Source organism: Abramis brama, assembly GCF_963993115.1.
Source record: "Abramis brama genome assembly, chromosome: 8".
NCBI classification, from domain to species: domain Eukaryota; kingdom Metazoa; phylum Chordata; class Actinopteri; order Cypriniformes; family Leuciscidae; genus Abramis; species Abramis brama.
In genome coordinates, this window is record NC_139970.1 from 12,225,194 (window position 1) to 12,246,181 (window position 20,988).

Below are 20,988 nucleotides of genomic sequence, written 5' to 3' on the forward strand. Positions count from 1 at the left end.
AAATATAAAAAATATCTTATATTTTTTATAAAATCCCCCCCCCCCCCCTTATCGTGCATACTTGAAGGGTGTAACAAAGATAATCCAGTTTAAGGAATCTATGTTCTTGTGTTTTTATCTTTGTGTACAGGGAATATTTTACTGGTAGACGGAACTGCATGTGGAGAGATTAAGATCACAGATTTCGGACTGTCTAAAATCATGGACGACGACAACTACGGAGTCGATGGAATGGACCTGACATCACAAGGGGCAGGCACTTACTGGTAACGCTCGCAAATACACTCATATTCCGGCTTTTGCCTTTTAAAGTATGTAGCTCAGTTATGTCTTGTTGTGGCTGTAAGGTACCTCCCCCCTGAGTGTTTTGTGGTGGGTAAAGAGCCTCCAAAGATCTCCAATAAGGTGGACGTCTGGTCTGTCGGGGTCATATTTTTCCAGTGCCTCTATGGAAGAAAGGTGAGGAGCAATTCTCGGAATAAATGGGAATATTATCAGTACCATTTACAAGTTACAGAGTAATAGGGGGAATACCTGTCATTTTCCATCTGTGGAACTAGGTCATGTTATTACAAGCTAGCATAACCATGCAAATTTGATTTTGTTTTTCTAGCCATTTGGCCATAACCAGTCCCAGCAGGACATCCTGCAGGAGAACACCATCCTGAAAGCCACAGAGGTCCAGTTCCCTTCCAAACCGGTTGCCAGCAACGAAGCCAAGGTAATCAGTAATATAATAATCAATAAATAATAATAATTGAAGGTTTATGGGTGTTTGACATGACACATCACAGCAGTTTCTGTAGTGCGACTTTTTAACCAATGAACTTCCTTTTCCAGTCTTTTGTGAGAAGGATTATTTTGTTGAAAAGTAGAAAATCTTGTATACTGTATATGTTCTTCAGGGGGATTGAAGAGGTGAATTACAATAAGAAACATTTATTTTTTAGCCTATTTTATTGCTTGTATTGTCTTATTTGATAATTATTATTGTCTTAATTTTTGCTTATTCCTTTATAGATTATTATGCTTGCAGTTGTTATTAGCTGACATTGAGAGACTATATTGAATATTAGTGCTTTTAATAATTTGTCTTCACGGAAAGGTGATTTTAGAAATGGTTAGAGCACCTAAAATATCTAAAGTATTGATGAAATGTCCATGTCTCTTTTTACTTGTCAATTATGCACATGCAGTAGTGCTAGATTAGTAAAGCCCCATTCACCAGCCCCACCAGGGGCTTTGTCACTGCAGGGTCTATAATGGCCGTTCCAAGTGTTTTTGCTCTAATATTTTTTGGTAGACTGCACATGCATCTAAAATGTGATCACAAATTAGATATATTGATGGTAAAACTGAGATTTGACTCAGAATTAGTTTTCTAAAAAAGTAATATTCTGCTTTTGGAGAGTGTTGTTATATAAACTACAGCAGTGCTAGTGCTTTAAATCATTAACCCTCTTTCAAAATACTATTTAAACTCATTCTGCCAAAAAACTTCGAAACGTCATTCAAATCATACAAATAATTTTTTTTTTTTTGCCCCAATAATGAGCATTATGCAGAGAAAAATGTAATATGAACTTTATCATTACTGAACCGCTCATTGCATCATATAATCAACAAGAGTGATCAATGTATGAATCAAACTCACTGAGACTGCCAACATTATATTTATATTATATCCATGTGTTTGGTTTCAGATAAATCATATATAACTGTGAAATTCACTGTCTTATCTGCATTCAAGATGGGTGAAGTTTGAGCTCCACTGACACATTGGATGTCGCTCCCGAAAGTCGTTGCATAATATTACGCGTTTCTCAACATTGTGTCTCTGGACTTGCCTTCATCCTGTCACAGTGTCGCCCATTCAGCTGGAATTCACCATTTCTCCAATGAAATTGAACGAGATAATGTTGCTTTTTCGCTGTGTGTTGCTGCTATACTATATACACTTATGATGAGCCAAAACATTATGACCACCTGCCTAATATGCTGTGTGTTGTCAAAAGACCTCTGAATGTGTCCTGTGATATCTGGCACCAAGACTTAAGCAGCAGATCCTTCAAGTCCTGTAGGTTGCAAGGTGGAACTGCAGTGGCTCGGACTTGTTGGTCCAGCACATCCTACAGATGCTCAGATTGACAGATTGAGATTTTGGGAATTTGGAGGCCGGGTCAACACCTTGAACTCTTCATCATGATCCTCAAACCATTCCTGAACGATGTGTGCAGTGTGGCAGCCTGCTGAAAGAGCCACTTCCACCAGGCAATACCATTGCCAGTAAGGGGTTTACCTAGTTTGCAACAATCTTTAGGTAGGTGGCATGTGTCCACATGAATGACCGGACCCAGGGTTTCCCAGCAGGACATTGCCCAGAGCATCACACTCCCTCCACTGGTTTGTCATTGTCCCACACTGCATCCTGGTGCATCACTTCCCCAGGTACACGGCACACATGTGCACGGCCGCAGTAGACCTTCAGTCGGTTCGGACCAGACGGGATAGCCTCGATGAGCCTTGGGTGTCCAACACCGTCGCCGGTTTGTGGTTTGTCCCTTCTCGGACGCTGTTGGTAAATCCTCACCACTGCTGACCGGGAGCAACTCACAAGCCTTGCCGTTTCAGAGACACTCTGACCCAGTCGCCTTGCCATAGCAATCTGGCCCTTGCCAGAGTCACTCTGATCTTTATTCCTGCCCATTTCTCCTGCATCCAACACGTCGATTACGTGAACTGATGGATTTCTTACCATCTAATCTACCCAGACCTTAATATGTGGCCTTGTTAGGAGATGATCAATGATATTCGCTTCATCTCTGACTGATCATAATGTTTTGGCTCATCAGTGTATGTTTCCAGACTATTGCCCCAATTCTAAAATATAATTTCTAAAAATAAATGTATCATACAAGCCAAGGGAGCAGTCAGCCAGTGCAGCCAAAGGTTTAGTGATCATTTTACACAACTGAATCAAGGCACATATTTTCATTACAAAATACTTTTACCGTAAGCAAGTCTCTTTTGAACTTCGCTAAATGAACGAGTGTGTGTGCCTCCATGTCACTCAAAACAGCAACAGATCCCTAGCTACAGTATTCTGGCAAATTATTTGCCAACATAATAGCATACATAGCTAGAATGTGACATGTTAACAGTTGAAATTTAGGCCCTGTTTACACTAGTGCATTTTTGTTTTAAAACGCATAACTTTTGCTACGGTTATGCCTGGCGTCCACACTACTCCATTAATTGCTGTTGTGGCAAAATATCACATTTTTATATTAATCAGCATATTTTCACATTATTTTGTACAAAAACTGATAAGTTATCATGGTGTCCTTGAGTTTTTGCGTATGTAATCAATGGCATGTTACTGTTTTCTGTAGGCCTTCATCCGCCGGTGTCTAGCCTACAGGAAAGAGGACCGGTTTGATGTGCACCAGCTGGGCAGTGACTCCTACCTGCTGCCTCACATAAGACGGGCCAGTTCGTCAGGAACCCTGGCCCCAAACTCAGCCTCCTATTGACAACTTGCACTGAGCGCTCTTGACTGACAGCCCGACTGGCCAGCGTCTGATCTCCCTACCCAAGAGCAGGGTGGGAACATTTCCAGGCAGCCATAAGGAAAAGAAGCTGGCTTCCTCAGCTTGAGGAAGTTTGTGATGAATTATTGTGCTTTTGCAGCAGCGAGATTTGGGTTTACTAAGAAAAGTGTTTCGGAAGCAAATGAAGAAAAATAAAGCATGAATATTTAGACATCTAGAGAATGTCACAATAAAGTCATTGAAGAAAAATAATGCCTTCTAAGGACTCAATAGGGCACAGCTACTGTCATTTGGTTTTTCCCATGGTTGCCTCCAAGTTCAAAGAGGAGAGTCCTGGAAAACCACTATCAATTCCCATGGTCTCGGCTGGGTTTCAGTAAATTAAGGATTTCTTTGAAGAGCATACTTTCAGAGTTACTGTAACTGGTGTGCAAAGGTTTCATTTTTCACTCTGTAGTAATGTTATGTGGTACAGACAACAGTGTTAGCTTTCCTTGCTTTGTTCAACTAGCTATGAGAATGTAATTCTAGCATACAGAGAGGCTACTGGCACACTAGGCCCAGGCAGCAAACTAATGTTTAATGCACAAAATAACCAAATGTAGATGAATGGCAATGTACAGAATCCTATGCAGGACAAAATAAAAGAATCCCCTCTGGAGAATTCATGTATATTTGTTGTACAGGACCTTGATTTCAGATATTAACTTTCAGCAGATTCATCCTGCACAGAGGTTTAACATTTTGCCCTTTTTTTTTTTCTTGTAAATTTGGTTTCCTGGTGTGTTTTTTGATTTTGCTGCTTTGATGTTGCTCTTTTTCAAACCGCTGTATAATGTACTTTGGGTATAAATTGTACAGTCCTGTTAAAAGAATTTCAAATAAATGCCAGGAAGCTCCATTTACTGCATTGTATTTGGTTTAGTGATGTGAATTGCTGTTCTGACAACAGTCTGTAGCGCCACCCACTGGCCTTCTAAAGGAAAGCTCTGTGCATGTGTCAAGTCAGAGTTAATCGAATGCAAAACACATGCTGGCAATGGCATTTTATTTCTGTAAATTTGAAATTATTTTCTGTGGGGTAGGATAAGCCACACCTGTACCTAGTAAATTTTAAAGTGTCCATCAGATATGTAGTGGAAAGGTGTTTTTGTGCTAAAGATATGTTGTTGCATATAATTTATAAATATGCAGGTTTGTTAAACATGTTGGTGACTTAACATAAAAAAATCAATGATTTAGAAAAAAGAAAAAGAAAAAAATCATGCCGTAGGGCACCACTGTATGTATGTAGGCCTCGTCCACACTTCAAAATTTATCATTCATGTTCTTATGGTATTGGATTAAAGGGGCTTATTGTTCTAATAGTGTGCCATTAATAAAAAATCCATATTTTGATGGATTTTACAAAGCATTATGCAACGCAAAGAAAATCACCATTGACTGAGTCTTAAGAAAAAAGTATGATCAGACTTGCATAACTTGTGGCTGATTTTTAACCATAAACCAGCCCCACATTAGTTTTATTTTTTACAGATTATAATATCTCCCAGTTTCACAGACAAGGTTTTAACTGAAAGCAACTTGCACTGATATATCTTAGGAAAAAAAACAAAAAACTTGCATCTGGAGACAAAACAATGGCACTGACATATTTTGAGGCACGTTTATAAAAGCTATTTAAATGTCCTAATTGGACTAAGGCCTAATCCTGGCTTAATCTAAGCTCTGTTTATGAAACTAGACCAAAACAAATTAGTCAAAAATTGCTTAGACAGTACCACATGATAGAGACCTTACCAGATACTAGAAACACTCTTAAAAAATAAAGGTTTCAAAGGGGTGTTTACACATCTTGAATGCTCTGGAATGTGGATGAAACAATGGTTCCCTTGTGGCCCAACCCCTCACTTCTCCACTCAACATTGTTTAGGAACCAAGGAATTGAGTTGGCAGCACTTAATCCTCCTATGTCAGACACACAAGACAGCAATCATATTAAATGACTATGCCCAGTGCTATCCCTTTTGGCTAGCTGAAAGCCACAGAGAAATACAACAGTCAGACCAACTCTTCCACTGCTATTGTAGGCCAAAAAAATGGCAGCCTCTGTCAAATGAGAGGTTGTCTCACTGGGTGGTGGAAGTTATCACCTGCTTACAAGGTCAACCTTACCTCACCAGCAGGCATAAGGTGCCGTTCAGTAAGAAGTATCTCCACATCTTAGGCAGCATTGAGGTGTTTCCATCTAACTGACATTTTTGCAGCTGGTCATCTACTGATATATTCTTCAGATACTATAGGGTTATCATAAACCCAAAAGCAGAATGTTATAGTCCACTGTAAATTTGACATTTTGTAAATTCAACTTGACTGGACAAACTATAAAATAAGAACGTGAAGAGAAAGTCACTAATTGATTGAAGATGACAGTTTCTTAAAAATGCTTACACACTAAAAGTGGTACTTGAGGCCCATTTAGCCAAACCATTCACTCATATACCTAGTGTGACCCGAGGAGTCAACTAGTCTCTCCCCTGTGAAGACCTCCTTCCCTTCCCTTTACCTCTGTACAGATAAACGTTGTCAAAAAAATTCCGGTTCGCATGGACACGTGCAAGCGTAAAAAATTCTGTATTATGAATTTATAAGGCCAGACAGGTAGTTTGTTGAGGTCAATTTTTGTAAAGAAAGACGTAATACGAATGTGCACACCGTCGTCGTGATATAACTTATCATCAGAGATTTTTCTTTAATTTTTCTTTATTTTTTATTATTCAACGCCTGAACCTTGGAACCTATTTCAAGGTTTGCGTTCTCGAGCCGCTAGGCACTGTTGTCATGCGAATGAGCAGGTCGGAGCGCATTTAGGGTTTTCTGTTAGAACGGTGTCATGTAAGCGGCCCCCAATTCAAGTCAACTAATGATCTTTGCAACGGAAGTGAATCAATCAAAACTGACTTTAGCTGGACAATAACTTTACTCTAGAGCTGCTGTAAAGCCAAAACAATGTTACTTTAATTTACTATTATCACTGTAAAGCTGCTTAAACAATCCATATTGTTAAAAGCACTATATACATGAAGGTGACTTGACTTGACTTGACTAACTTTTAGCCTCCACGCACATATTTATGAGATTTTATAGTTTGGACCTTCCTTCCAGTGGTCTCTTGAGTACTCTTGTCCTGAGTTGTGCCCAGACAGGTTTCACACCAGGGCAGGCATTAGTCAGTGTGGCACAGTGTGCATTTTGTTCCCCAAATTTTCATCATTCGACGCAGCATGAGTTCCCTTGAAAGGAAATGTCTCAGGTTATGAATGTAACCATTGTTCCCTGAGAAGGGAAACTATTGTGTGCCGGCTTACCTTAGCAGCTTCCATGGTGCGTCGTCACACACTACATCACAACGCAATGCCAATCAGGATTGGACTAGTTTCACACGTGCTTCAGTCGCTGTCTTGCTGAGGCGTTCCCCAAACTGTCGTCATTCGACTCAGTGTCTCGTTCCCTTCTCAGGGAACAATGGTTACATTCGTAACCTGAGACATTTGCCGGTTGTTTAGTAATTGTTTGTGGCAATTTCGGTATCCATACAGTCGGATTAACGCAGTTCATGTGGGTCCCGGCTCAAAAAATATGGAAATCCGTGTAAATATAGAGAAATCACATCCCTGTTAGACACAGGCGAATCGTTGTCATTTAGGAATGAGATAATCGTGCAGCTCTTTTGCACACACAGATAACAATCATGTCACCTCACTAAATATAGGCTATAACCATCTTCTTTTATGACTGACCGCTACATCAGACTGGTCTCTGTGTTGTGCATGTTATTCTAGAAACCTCTGTCCTAAAGTTATGATGTAATGTGCCTGAAGGACGTACTGAAAGATGGTGGGTCCATACACTGTTGCCAGGTTCTCAGATGTCAAGACATTTAAATGACTCAGCCACATGGACACGGGACAGGAAGAACAGCAGACAACAGGGGACTTCATAATCTTCTGCTTGGAAGACTGATCATCCTCAGAGCCAGACTCAGTGCTCCCTCTTTGAAATCTGCAAGATAAAATGAAGAATTCAAGAAGATTCAGTCAGATTTAATGTTTTGTTGAATCAGACAGGCAATCACCAGGCAATTTACATTTGAATAAAGAGGCCAGAGTAGGAAAATCTCCAGAATGTCTCATTGATCAAGCATTTCACTCTCCTTCCAACCCTGAACAAGCCACTTTCACTGAGATCTACAAACACATTTTACAAATAAAATCTAGAATGAGACATAAAACATAGAATGAGAATGAGAAACACAGTCAAACACATATGAGAAAGTAAATATGAAAAAGTGAGTTTACAAAAAGTTTGCAAAGCTTTCTAACAAGTGTGCATTTTAATAGCTAAGAGTGTATAGTTGGGAAACATTACATTTATTGTAGTGTTTCTCCATATTCTCTAAATAGAGCAATGGCTGAAACAAACACACCTTTTTGAGGGTCAAGTTAAAGAAAAGAAACTCTGAGAAGACAGAGTATAACTGCACACTCACCTAAGTATTTTTATTATTTCCAATGTTTAAGGAGACAAGCAGCCATTGTCATGGTACAGAATGACAAAGAACTTCTTACACCATAAATAGACCACTCAGTGATCTCACTTGTGAGTATTGTTGGTTCTATTTATGGTGTTCTCTGTTTTGTATGAAGTTGTACATTAAAATGACTTGAGTGTGCCGTTATACTCTTTATAAAGTGTTTCTCCATTTTAAACCAATTGACAAGGCTGTTGTTTAATCACAGTGCTTGAACAATGAAAACAAGACAAGTATGCTGATAAATTTCATGAACACAACTTTATGAAGTTATGGACAGTCAGTATTTGTGAATTGTTAATAATGTGCTGTGTGTGTATTGCATGGCCAGAGAACCCATAGAGTTCGCATGATTACCACAGTCCACCACCGAAAGCGCCTACAACGCGCATGTGAGCGTTAAAACTGAACCATGGAGCAACTGAAGAAAGTTGCCTGGTCTGAAGAATCATGTTTTCTTTCAGATCAGGAGCATGGCCGGGTGTGTGTGCATTGTTTACCTGGGAAAGAGATTGTTGCAGGATGCATTGTGGGAAGAAGGCAGGCCGGAGGAGGCAGTGCTGGGAAATCTTGGGTCATGGCATTCATGGATGTTACTTTGACTCATGCCACCAACCTAAATGTTGTTGCAGACCATTCACCCCCTTCATCACCCCTAATGTTGTGGCTGATAATTATGTTTACGAGTTGTGGGCAAAAAAAAAAAAAAAAGGTGAATTACAGGAAACAAATATATTAAATTTTTGTGCAAAAATTATTTCTATATAATGTATATAATAATAACATTAGACCTATGATATATCAAATAATAACATTAAAATATTACATATCAGTCATTTTATTTCCACCACACTGAACAATTGGTTTTGATCAAAGAAATAATGCATTAAAAGGGTAAAGTGTTAGCCTAATAAATTGCACTGTATAGCCTATGCCAGGATCGGCCACTAGATGCCCAGCTGCAAAGTCATAATGAAGTGAATGCAGTGCCAGGTTTGAACTTACAACCTTTCTGTTACCAATTCAGATGTCTCACCATCCATCAATCCCCTTCCTATAGTGTGAAATGAATGTTTACCATCGGACTTATAAAGCGGCTGGTGTTAATTCTCCAGTGTTTCTATTTCTATTACAGTTCTGCACACACCTGATGGACTTTTGAGCGTGTGAATTACTGACCAGCAGACTGTCGACAATAATAAGAGATCAATTACAGACTCACACTCTGGACCAAACAAATTGCTCCTGAGGCCTGAAAATGTAAACATCATATTGCAGAGCGTAACAATTGCTTGAAGAAATGATGATGCTTTTCAAAGAAGTCCCGTTTCAATAATAAATCTTACTTTACATAACTGATTAGGCATGGATAATGATGCAGTAATCATTATGAATGATTGCTGAATGACTAATCAGTCAATTATGGTTAACAGTATCATTTATCAGGACTACACAAGACACCCAAATGCAGAGGTTAAAGGATTAACGTTATAGCCTACTGATTACACTGCGTTGGAGAAAGTGATTTAGGAAGGAACAAATAAAGGAGAGAACGACAGGGACAGCATATTTTTGTCAATATCATCATTGTTTCAATTGCAGGGTTCAGCACAAGGTGTCTGTCAGTGTTTATCAGGTGCCGGCAGCGACAGAGAGAACAAAAGGACTAGCAGCTGCAGATTGGACCACTTGAGGGCGCTGAAGAGATTGGCTGTTTCTGAAATGCAATAAGAGCTTATGGTTTGCTGCATACTGCGCAGTGCACAATGATGCCTGCTGTATTGTTAAAGTAAGTGCCATTATTCCACTATAAACGTTGTAAATAGTATAGAATTCCTGTCACATGACCTCACTATAGCTTCTGTAATTCAGGGAGTGGCTTTCAGTTGTTACAGATTTTCACCTACTGGCTTTTATTATAAGACATTACAGTTTTTCTCGATTGCTTAAACACTATAACCAGGCTTTTGAACTAAAATTTCAAAACCATAACGCCATTTATCAAAAAGCACACCCATTTCCCTAAACTATAAACACTATTCCCTGTTTTGACACATGAGTCAGATTTGTTGAACTGTCACTGCAAAACTCTACACATAAATCCATTCATTTCTCATTGCCTAGACCATGTTGTCATTTAGAAAGCACTAGCATTCAATATTGTTCACTCAAGTCAGCACAGCTTCAGCTCAGTTAGCACACAATTACCCAGGTGGAAACACTAAGAGTCAAAATTTAACACACATCAATCAGAACCTTCAGTAGATATATAAAAGGGCCCAAATCAGTTTATTGCGTTTTGGAACAATGGATCCAGAAAGACATGAAGGAAGAGGGATAAGAATGAGGAGGAAGGGCAAGGACAAGAAGACAAGCAGTCTCAGATGAAATTCAAGCCACTCTAGTTGCCCATGTCTTTGTCAATGGTGTGGCTATGAGGGAGGCTCGGCTACGAGTAAGGCCAAATTTGAGTCGCTTCACCGTCGCCTCGAGAACCTTCAGGGAGGTGTGGTGGCAAACAAAATTCTATCACTGAATAAGAGACAAACATTTCCAATAGTCTTTGATGAGGTGTATTTTCTTGCAAGAAAAGGCCAGTAGTCGTACAGTCACACAGAGTGGCTGCAGTGACAGTGAAGGGAGGGCATCCTTTCTCCTTTATAGTCTTGACTCCCAGAATGTTATCTTTCTAGACAAATGATGGTATTTCAACCATATGTGGAACATTCTTAGACGTATCCATCATATTGTATCCTTGAGTGAAGACCCTCCTGTCACGACCAACACTCTTTACCATTCCAATACAATTCGAATTCCATTTTAGAATATGGTTTGTGTGTGCTCTTTTACTGTCATATGTTGGTCACACACATCTTACTGTAAGTAAATATAAAAAAAAAATTAGAGGAGAGAGTAAAAAAAAAGAGTACAAAATAAATAAATTGTGTGTGTTTTCTGTGTATGGATAAAAATGTGCCAATGTATCCACTGGTTGTGTCTTTTGTGTTCATCATGTGAAAAGGTTTGTGATGGGGGGAACCACAAGCAACATAACTTACCAGTTTTGGAAATGTTGTTTTGAATTTATTGCACCAGTGTGTTAGACTATGTTGTAGTGTGTGTGATTTTGAGGGCTTGTGTGTCCTGTCTGAGGGCAAAGTTTGGTTTTTCAGCAAGAGTGAATGGTTTTGAGTGTAGAGCTTCATTTTGACCTGAAAATAGGATGTTTGGGGAATTGGGTGAGACGTTATGGATTTGTGTTTATAGTTTTGAGAATACAAGGCTTAGTTTCATGAAATGTGTTTAAGCAATCGAGAAAAACTGTAAGTCAAGTAAAATTGCAAAAGGACCAGATCTCTGTATGTAATGACATACATCATTGGCATAAATCTGGCAGTGTACATAGGATATAACTTCACGTTTACATAGTATAAAGAAAGGTTTTATTTTAAGTGTAAAAATGAATAGGCCTACCTAAATAGGAACCCATTAGTATAACTAATGTACACAAATAATAAAAAATGTTTAGATTCTAAGTATTGCAATTAATTCTAACGGAAACATTCAACAGAAGTCCTCAAAGGCACTTCAAAGAATATCAAGATACTTTTAGGTTATTGTAAAAACAGGCATAAATTGAAAAGAGGCTATCTATTTTGGTTTGGGTGGTTATCTTATGAAATGGCAAAAGCGCATTTGTGTGAAAGCTGCCTTGTGTATAGAGGTGTCAAGACAGAGCAGACGGCTGGTATTTCTCAGTCTACTGCCCATAGTCTGCACCTCAGGTGTGTGTGTGTGTGTGTGTGTGTGTGTGTGTGTAAAGGAACAGAGCCAAGCATATTCTTCCAATGCGGCTGTAAGTTTAACAATGCTTGTAATTGGAATTGATGGGTGAAGAAGAGCTCTGCTAAGACTGAAGGTAATGTAAGAGCTTCTTTGGCTGCTTTCCACAAGGTTCCACATGGCTTATCCATTTGACATTATGGGGGAATAACATTTACAGGTGTACCAGCAGTATTTCAGACAGAAAGAGAACAAAATTGAGTTTAATTAAAGGGATATCACCCAAATTTTTTAATTCTGTCATAATTTAGCCTACTCCCCCTTGTCGTTCCAAACCCGTAAGACTTTTCTGTCTTCCTCCATTGACAGCTATGCAACTACCACTTTGACTTATTAAAAAGTTAATAAAGGGATCGTAAAACTAATCCATATGAATTGTGCAGTTTAGTCCACATTTTCTGAAGAGACTCGATCGCTTTATGATGAACAGATTTAGTTTAGGCTTTTATTCACATAAACATTCATCAACTCACACATCAGATCTGGTAAATGGAAGCTCAGGCATGTTTGCTTGACGTGCGAAAACCAATGAGGTTCATTCTTGTGTTACACAGCACGTTTGAGCTTGTAAGGCTTGGCTCGATCGGCCCAATGGAGGCATCCGGTCAGCGGGTGAAGGTCTTTGCGTGTTACTGTCTTTCCTCGTGGCAAAGTAATTTGATTAAATGAAATACATTGTGATTAGAAAGTACATGACGCTGAGAGCCTCGGCCGCTCTCAGCATCACGGGCTGATCTGAGGTACAGAAGTCTCTTGAGTCTCTTGTTGCATTTCATTATATAGACGGAAACTTATTTTCACATGGAAACATTTGCTAACAATGAGAATTTGCATTCGGAGTTAACACCTTTCGAGAGCAGGAGGCCATCTACCTGGAAGACCCGCCCTCCTTTGTGTGCCAGTTATCTCTAAACTCTTAAAAACCTTATTACCTTTTGGTTTACTTCTTTGGGAATGAGATATTTGTACCAGCCACACTGAGGCATTTCAAATGATACCAAACATGTGTAATACTGTATGATAATTCTTCACATTAAACCATATAGATTTTTGGGTGAATTTCAGGTGATCTCAGCATGATTGAAAGAGGGAATGGGGGGTCAAGGGAAAAAGATGTAGATTAGGATTGCTTAGGTGAGACTTGCGTCTCGAATGATGGTGGTAGTTTCACAAGAGAGAGTTCAAATGTTAATTTCCAGAGAGGTCCTTTGTCTTCTCAGGGAGTGGTTGCTCCTCAACCAGACTGCCCGGCATTTTCTAATTTCTCCAAGTCTTACAAGATTCACGTTTCACGTTTGAGCTTCTGCAAGAACCAATGAGGTTTGTTCACAAGCAAGTTCGGTTGAGCTTCTGTTTATGTTCGCTGATCCATGTTTAAATGTGAATAAAGTCCAAAATTTGGACTAAACCGCTAAATTCATATGGATTAGTTTTACGATCTCTTTATGAATTTTTATAAGCAACAAATAAGTGGTAGTTGTGTAGTAGCTAATGGAGGGACAGAAATCGCTCATATTTTATTAAAAATATCTTCATTTGTGTTACAAAGATGAACAAAAGTCTGGAACGACATGAGAGTAAATGATGTTCGAAATTTCCTTTTTGGGCGAACAATCACTTTAATTTTATACACACATAGCCTACCATTACTCTTTAAAAAAAACATAATTTTTCATATTATTTTATGTCCATATATCATTATCTTGTCATTTTGCACAAAATTAATCAGGTTACCTGGAAACTAGTTTGAATTGGTTACAGTGTTTCCATAACAAATCTGTCATTTTAAAGGGAAATCAAGAGCGTCATCTATATATTTTCACAATTATGTTCTGTCTTGTCTCCACCTGTTCTCGTTAGTCTCTATGGTTTCCAATCAGTTAAGTCTTGTCAACCTTGTTTAGCCTGCTTGTGTATTTATACTCCCTGTTCTGTTCTATCCCTTGTCGGTTATTGTTTGTGTCAAGTGCTGTCTCGTACATTGGCTTGTTATCACGTTTGGAGTAAATCCTCTTGTTATTTGAATTATCATTGTCTTCATTTGGGAACCTAGCATAACATATATATGATTATATTGTCTATTATAGATCAGTGAATTGTTCTTCTTTGCCATCAGTGTGAAAAAAACTTTATTTTTAAGAGTGCAATGCTGTTTTTTCCCCCCCATGTCTCTTCATTGGCAATACCAGAAAATGCAGTTTCAGTCAGCAGGGTGAACCCCAGCTTGAGATGAAAAAACAGAAATATACCTTTCTCCTGCATTAACCCAACCCAGATAAAAGCCAGCAGAACGCTGAAATTGTCTCCCCACAGGCCTCCTTTGCTAATGAAAGAGAGCAAGGTCTGATGGCTTTTATAATAAACCTATTTAAAGAGGTAAATAATGAGCAAACCTGCTCCCACAGAGGGCTGTAAACACTTCACTGCTGAGATCACTCAGTAAAACTCCTGCTTAGGGTTAATAATGTGAGAAGTGAAGAGTGACAGAGGAGATGGAGGAAAGAGAGGCTGGATATAAGATGAGATACCGAGTTTCTTTTCTCCATCCTTTGGCAAAACACTTTCACTTACGGCAGAGAGCTTTCTTGAAAAGCTGGCTGAAATCTGCCACGAGAAGCTTTTTGAATAAGGTAATGGTGCGTTTTGTAGTGATTGCATTTCGATTAGTGAGTTGCATTAAAAAATGCTGCAGCTGCGTCTCAACATTTCGCCCAATGGCTGTGAAATTCGCAGATAATCCCTGTGAAATGAGCTGGAACATGGAAATTCAGAAGCTTATGCAGTCTAATGAGTGGAATGGCTTTTTATCTGTTACAACAAATGATGGCCTCGCCACCACTGGACCATGTATATGAAGGGACTGATCCAATGACACTCCTGTTTTCTTCTTCAGAGAAAACTGCATTCTATGCCTTAATAAACACAAAACAAATCAACATTTTTAAAGCCGAGTGTTTATTTGTATTGGCGACAGTGAACAGCAATATTGCACATATACTGCAGGCCATTTAAAATGCACATCTTTTGGCTAGTAAACACTCAGGGCCTTTAATGTAGAGATCTTTAGCTTTACATCTACAGTGCAGACTGAAGTAAGCATATCGCGTACACAAAATATTAGCATAGTTTGTTGATTCAGGAATGTGTTACTGTGTTTGGCCGATACCGAAGAAATTAAACCTAATTACTAATACTACAAATAGCAGCTATTAAAATACATTTCCCTTTCTGGAATGTTATGTTGCTGTGCTTCTCTCTTAACCAAATAAATACTAGACTTTATTGTTAGCATTCTTTCTTTTTTTAAGTGTATTAATTGGCTGTAAACCATTCACTGCACTATGGTCATAAAATGCTCTGTTATATTGATATCATAACACATCATTTTTTTAGACTAAGTTAGATACACTATATAGCCAAAGGCACTGATGTTGGGAATGGCAAAGTGGTTTAGTGGGGTTCACGTCTGGGATTTTTGTAGACCCATCAAAGTCTTTGTAAACCATATTTATATGGACCCTGTTTTTGGCACCAACATTTCTCAAGAATGTCATTGTGATGTAGCATTAAAACGTCTTCACTGAAATTACCGGAATAACCAAACCCATTAACCCTTAAATGCATGAATGTTTCGCCAATCATTATTACATATTCAGGTCTTTAGTGACCCGGATCTGTATATCACAATCACACGGATGGATCTCTAACTGACGCAATAATATAAAACTTTCTTGATATTTGAATAATTACAGAAGAATAAATTAAATCATATCTTGTAAACTTTTGGAACTGGGAAGGGTTCAATTTGAGTAGATGCTACTACTGTACTACTAATGTAGATGATTGCTACTTTACAATCACCACTGTCCTCGTCAGAGCTCATTTCCCGGTACATTCAGCATCTGGCTTCAGCAAAACTATCATTTTCAACATCTTCAAAATCAAACATTTGATCGCTGACAGCTTCTCCACCAGGTCCACCATCAAGTGACCGTGACACTAATATTTGATTGCGTATTCAGTAAATCGCTGAGCCATTTCAGAATAAAGGTGAATTGCACTTATTGAGTCATCAGAGATTCAACTGTTGCGCAGAAGAAGAAAAAAATACTTACACTATTACAGACTTTGGGTCACTAGCGACCCTATACTTTTTTTATACCAAAAATTAATTAGAAAACAGACTTATTTTTTTTATAATTTATAATGAATAGATACTAAGAAGGTTGATGTCTAACGAATGACGGCCCGGGTCGCTAAAGACTTGAGGTGTGCCTTTAAGGGTTAATTAGAATCCACATACTTTTGGCCATATAGTGTAGTGTTACAAATATGTAGACTGACAATGAAATATAATTTTTGTTCCATGTCTTTGGTTAATAAATTAATTAAATCTCTAATGCACTGTTTTAAACCATATAGATAAAAATTGTCTCTCAAAATACAAATGAAAATACTTAGGGTATAAAGAGAGGAGTAATCTCTATCACACAATCATTCTTGTGATATAAATAATATCTCATCAAATATCCCTATTTAATTACCACTATTCAAACATTTCTTACTGTAAAACCGTGTTATATATGTTTGTCACAAACAATCACTATTTGCACAAAGAGTCATAAATTCTAAAAACACAGCGTGTCTATACAGTGCTTAGTACAATGGTACACACTTCAATTAATCGTCATTACATAACAGCTAAGAAATTACAGTATGCATTTGACTGTTTAATGACTTGAATGGTCCAGGTGGCTATTAGATGGTGATATATTACAGTGTATTATAATCTAAAACTCTTATTTTTATTGAGAATTTAGACCAGTTCTGGATTTTAAATAAATGTTCCTGGTTCAAAAGTTATGCACTATTTCCACCGAAACATTTATTAGATTCATCCCTCAGTTTGTACATAAATGTTGTGTTTAAATGAATGCACTTCCAATAGAAGTCTGTAGGGCAAGACATTCAGGTTTTAAAGCACAAATTTGAACCTATTATTATTATTTTTGTTAATGTGCTTATCTTAATTATTCTGAACAAAACTGCACAAAATTTTAGCTGTGATTTGTCTAAATCGTATTCGTGAGTATATTTTTAATGCAGTGTGGTTTTATGACCCTGATGTAATGCCTTGCTCCTTATATTTCCATGGTAAAAGCTATAGTGTAAGCACAATTTTTTGTTTCTTTGTACAAATTGATGGACAAATTATTTCTGAATTCTGTGGTAATCAACCTTGAACATTCCTTGTTGTGCAGTTTATCGTGAGTATAATAGTTCCAGTTAAACGAAAGAACAGAACACAACAGACAGACAACTGGGAGAAGTGAAGAGGAGACGACATATAATGTCATTCTGGTCCTTCATTATGAAATTATAGCTCAAAGAGCTCCTCACCTTAACATTCTGGAATGTTCAGTTTCCCAGTGGAACATTCTAGAACATCTGCGAGTTTAATTTTTTTAGAGCACTTCACTGGTCTAATACTCTGGAATGCAATACTTCAGAATGTCTTCTCCATTTCCTATATTCCTAGAGAATCTACTAACGTCTACTGGATTTCCACCCTGCGCGCTCTATAAATCCTGCGCCAGTCTTTCTATCTCGTCTATCAGGAAGTCGATGTCAGACCTGGTAACGGCCGCATTGGAGACGACCATCCTGAAGAAGTTGACCTTCTCACCCTGAGGCTGGTAGCCCACCATTGTTGTCCCACACTCCATCATCATTGCCTTGATCTTGGGGGCAACCTAGATAGAAATCACAAGACGGAAGATTAATACTTCTACAATATTATGAATTAATGAATACTTGTATTTTGTAGTACTTGAATTTTTTTTTTTTTTTTTTTGTACAGTATTATGGTACCCATGCTAAATAAAGTGAGTTCTTTGTGGTGAAATTTGTAGCGTACTGGCCAAAAGTTTGGAATAATGACTTTTTTATGTTTTTGAAATAAGTCTTATGCTCACCAAGGCTGCATTTATTTGATCAAAATTACAGTAAAAACAGCAATATTGTGAAATATTAAATTTCAAATAAGAGAAGGCTCATGTGACACTGAATACTGGAGTAATGGGTGATGAAAATTCAGCTTTGCCATCACAGGAAAAAAATATATTTTAAAATATATTGAATAGAAAATTTGAATAATATTTCACAGTACTGATGTGTTACCGTAATTTTCATGAAACAAATGCATCCCTAGTGAGCAGAAGAGACTTCTTTCAAAAAAATTTTTAAAAATCGTAATTATTCCAAACTTTTGGCCAGTAGTGTACTCATTTGTATCGTATCAGTTAGTGTATATAAGAGTAGGAGTGAGTCTTTGAGTCATCAAGTGATCATTTCACCTTATGAAGCCGTTGTCTCTTCTCCTCTCCATCTGGCAGGAGTCGCAGGCTTGGAGGAATGTACCAGAAACACACATTGGTGTGCTGGGGCTAAGAAACCGACAGAAAGACAGCACGTAGCATTTAAGAAAACGGGACATATTCTAAGCAGCAGGGTCGATTCTAGGATTTCAATATTAGGTGGCCCCAAATGACGGTATGGTATTAAAAGAACATTTTTAATATTGTTTGAATACTAGGGTAGGCATGATACAATACAGTAGGTTCTGCAATACCTATCAAGTCAATAGCTCAATATTGAATTAATTTCTAATCATTTTAAATAACCAGCTAATATTCATTAATCTTCATTGAGAATATAGACAAACTTTATATTACTGTAACTGTCAATATTGGCAATATGTGGGTAATTTTCTTTTAACACATTTACCCCCGGTTTCACAGACAAGGCTTAAGCCCAGACTAAAATGCATGTTTGAGCTGTTTTAACTGAAAGTAACATGCACTGACATATCTTAAAATATCTCAGTGTCATTGTTTTGTCTCAAGATGAACAACAGTAATGTTTTTTTTTTCTTTTTTTTTCTAAGGCACGTTTATAAAAGCTACTTAAATGTCCTAATTGAACTAAGGCCTAATCCTGGCTTAATCTAAGACCTGTCTGTGAAACCGGTCCATAATGTTTTAAACACTATAATTTTTTTTAACTCTACATATGTGCAGTAAAATTAACTTTAAAGAAGATCTACAGCTATCATTTTCCTTCATGGAGATAACATGAAAAATGTGCCATGCTCTAGTGGAGGATTTCTGTCACCTGGTGGAAAACAAAGACTTTTAACATCCTGAAATTTTACGCATGTTTTGCTTTTGGATTTATTTATAAGAAAATTAATATTGTTATTGAATAGTGATGTAAACTTCAAGAATCTTCTTCTGTGGTTTTCTCTTCCAGGTCAACTCCTGTCAGAGGAGTACCAGAAAATTTGAAGAAGTTTGAGGAGAATCTTGCTGAACAAGTTTTTACTGTTAGTTAAACTTGAACCACACGAGCAGTGTGTTACAGGCCCTTACCAAATTGTAGAACATAGAGCAACTGCTAATCTTAAAGACACAGGGCAGCGTTAAAAAGCAATGATATGCCTCAGACTAGTAACAGACACCTCGACTCTGAATAGTACTATAGTATGTTATTATGAACAGTGGTAAACTCTGTTGTGTTTTCACTCACCTCCCCTTGAAACACCATCTCATATCCTTCTCGGTTCTTGATCTTGTGGTAGAGATACTCAGACAGCTCCAAACATCTGTCAATGTGTCTCTCAAAGCCAATAGTGCCCTGTTAAAGACCAAAGATCCATAACAGGACAGCTGATATTCTGTCCATTCATCATCCATCCATCCACCCATTCATCCATCCAACCGGTTCACCTATCCATCCATCCAATCTATCTATCGATCCACCCACCAATTCATCCATCATTCATCCAGCCGTTCACCCATCCATCAAGTCAAGTCACCTTCATTTATATAGCGCTTTTAACAATAAAGATAGTTTCAAAGCAGCTTTACAGGGATAATTAGCCTGGTTAAAACCAGACCATTCAGCTTCATTAATAACTCATTTCCAAAGGGGCGTCACCAACGGACGTCGCTCAAATGCCTCTGGGCGCAATTGGATAGGCCTAAAACCAATCAGAGCGATCGTCATCGTGTAAAGCCATATGCTGCGTCCCAATTCGCCTAAGTTACACTACGCCATAAAAGTATGTACTCTTCTTGTGAAGAAAAGGTATTTTCTTTTGAATGTGTAGCAAAAAAGTAGGCAAGCTTTGGGACATACTACTTCGTCATCTTTATCGGACGGATCTGTCGCGTGCATCCTGTCACTTAAACTGCCCTGTCTAATCATCTTGTCACAGTTAAAATCCTCTATTAAATCTAATTTAATTTCCTACCGTTTCGGAGAGAAATGTAGTAGCACGTTCATCTGCCAGTGGGTCTTTCATGGAGACTGTCCTCATGTGTTTGCAATTTGAATATAATAATGCATTTAAAAGTTGGTGCGCTTCACCAACGGACGTCGCTCAAATGCCTCTGGGCGCAATTGGATAGACCTAAAACCAATCAGAGCGATCGTCATTGTGTAAAGCCCGCCTCAACGTTTCTGACTGGTGCCGCGATTTGGATGGATTAGAAATGGGCTTGAATGGGCTCTTTGCCAGACTACTTGCAAAGCAAATCTTAAATTGCCTGAAGTTTGTCTGGGTTTTCCCAGGCTAAGGGATAATAGGAAATTAAAGTAACAGAGATTGTTTTGGCTTTACATCAGCTCTAGAATAAAGTTATTATCCAGCTAAAGTTAGTTTTTGATTGATTCACTTCCGTTGCAACGGAAACTTTCCGTTGGGGCCACTTACACGACACCATTTCAACCGAAAGCAGAAAACTTTCAACGCATTCTGGCCACTCATCCGCACGACCATCCATCCATCCCTCCATCCATCCATCCATCCATCCATCCATCCATCCCTCCATCCATCGAACCGTCCATCCATCCATCCATCCATCCATCCGTCCATCCATCCATCCAACCGTTCATCCATCCATCCCTCCCTCCATCCATCCATCCATCCATCCATCCATC

At 38.3% G+C, this 20,988-nt stretch overlaps 2 protein-coding genes across 12 annotated transcripts in view; one reads left to right on the forward strand and one right to left on the reverse strand.

Moving 5' to 3' along the window:
• The window catches only part of tlk1a (tousled-like kinase 1a), a 48,707-nt gene extending 44,255 nt beyond the window's left edge, over nucleotides 1–4,452 (forward strand). For all 10 annotated transcript variants that reach the window (XM_084121454.1, XM_084121451.1, XM_084121458.1 and 7 more), the window contains 4 exons: nucleotides 131–266; nucleotides 348–459; nucleotides 614–721; nucleotides 3,393–4,452. In XM_084121454.1, the coding sequence (XP_083977580.1) occupies nucleotides 131–266; nucleotides 348–459; nucleotides 614–721; nucleotides 3,393–3,533 (497 nt within the window). In that variant the 3' untranslated portion in view covers nucleotides 3,534–4,452. The remainder of the gene's footprint in view (nucleotides 1–130; nucleotides 267–347; nucleotides 460–613; nucleotides 722–3,392) is intronic.
• A 10,484-nt stretch (nucleotides 4,453–14,936) lies between these two features.
• Nucleotides 14,937–20,988, reverse strand: part of gad1a (glutamate decarboxylase 1a) — a 75,519-nt gene continuing 69,467 nt past the window's right edge. The window contains exons 15-18 of one of the 2 annotated variants that reach the window (XR_014607562.1): nucleotides 19,573–19,680; nucleotides 18,342–18,431; nucleotides 15,836–17,738; nucleotides 14,937–15,804 (exon numbers count right to left, since the gene is read on the reverse strand). Coding sequence is in view for 1 of the 2 variants with exons in the window: in XM_084123058.1 (XP_083979184.1) it covers nucleotides 17,565–17,738; nucleotides 18,342–18,431; nucleotides 19,573–19,680 (372 nt within the window). In the remaining variant the exon portion in view is untranslated. Of the gene's footprint in view, nucleotides 17,739–18,341; nucleotides 18,432–19,572; nucleotides 19,681–20,988 lie in introns of both variants that reach the window. The other variant, XM_084123058.1, reaches the window with a different exon arrangement.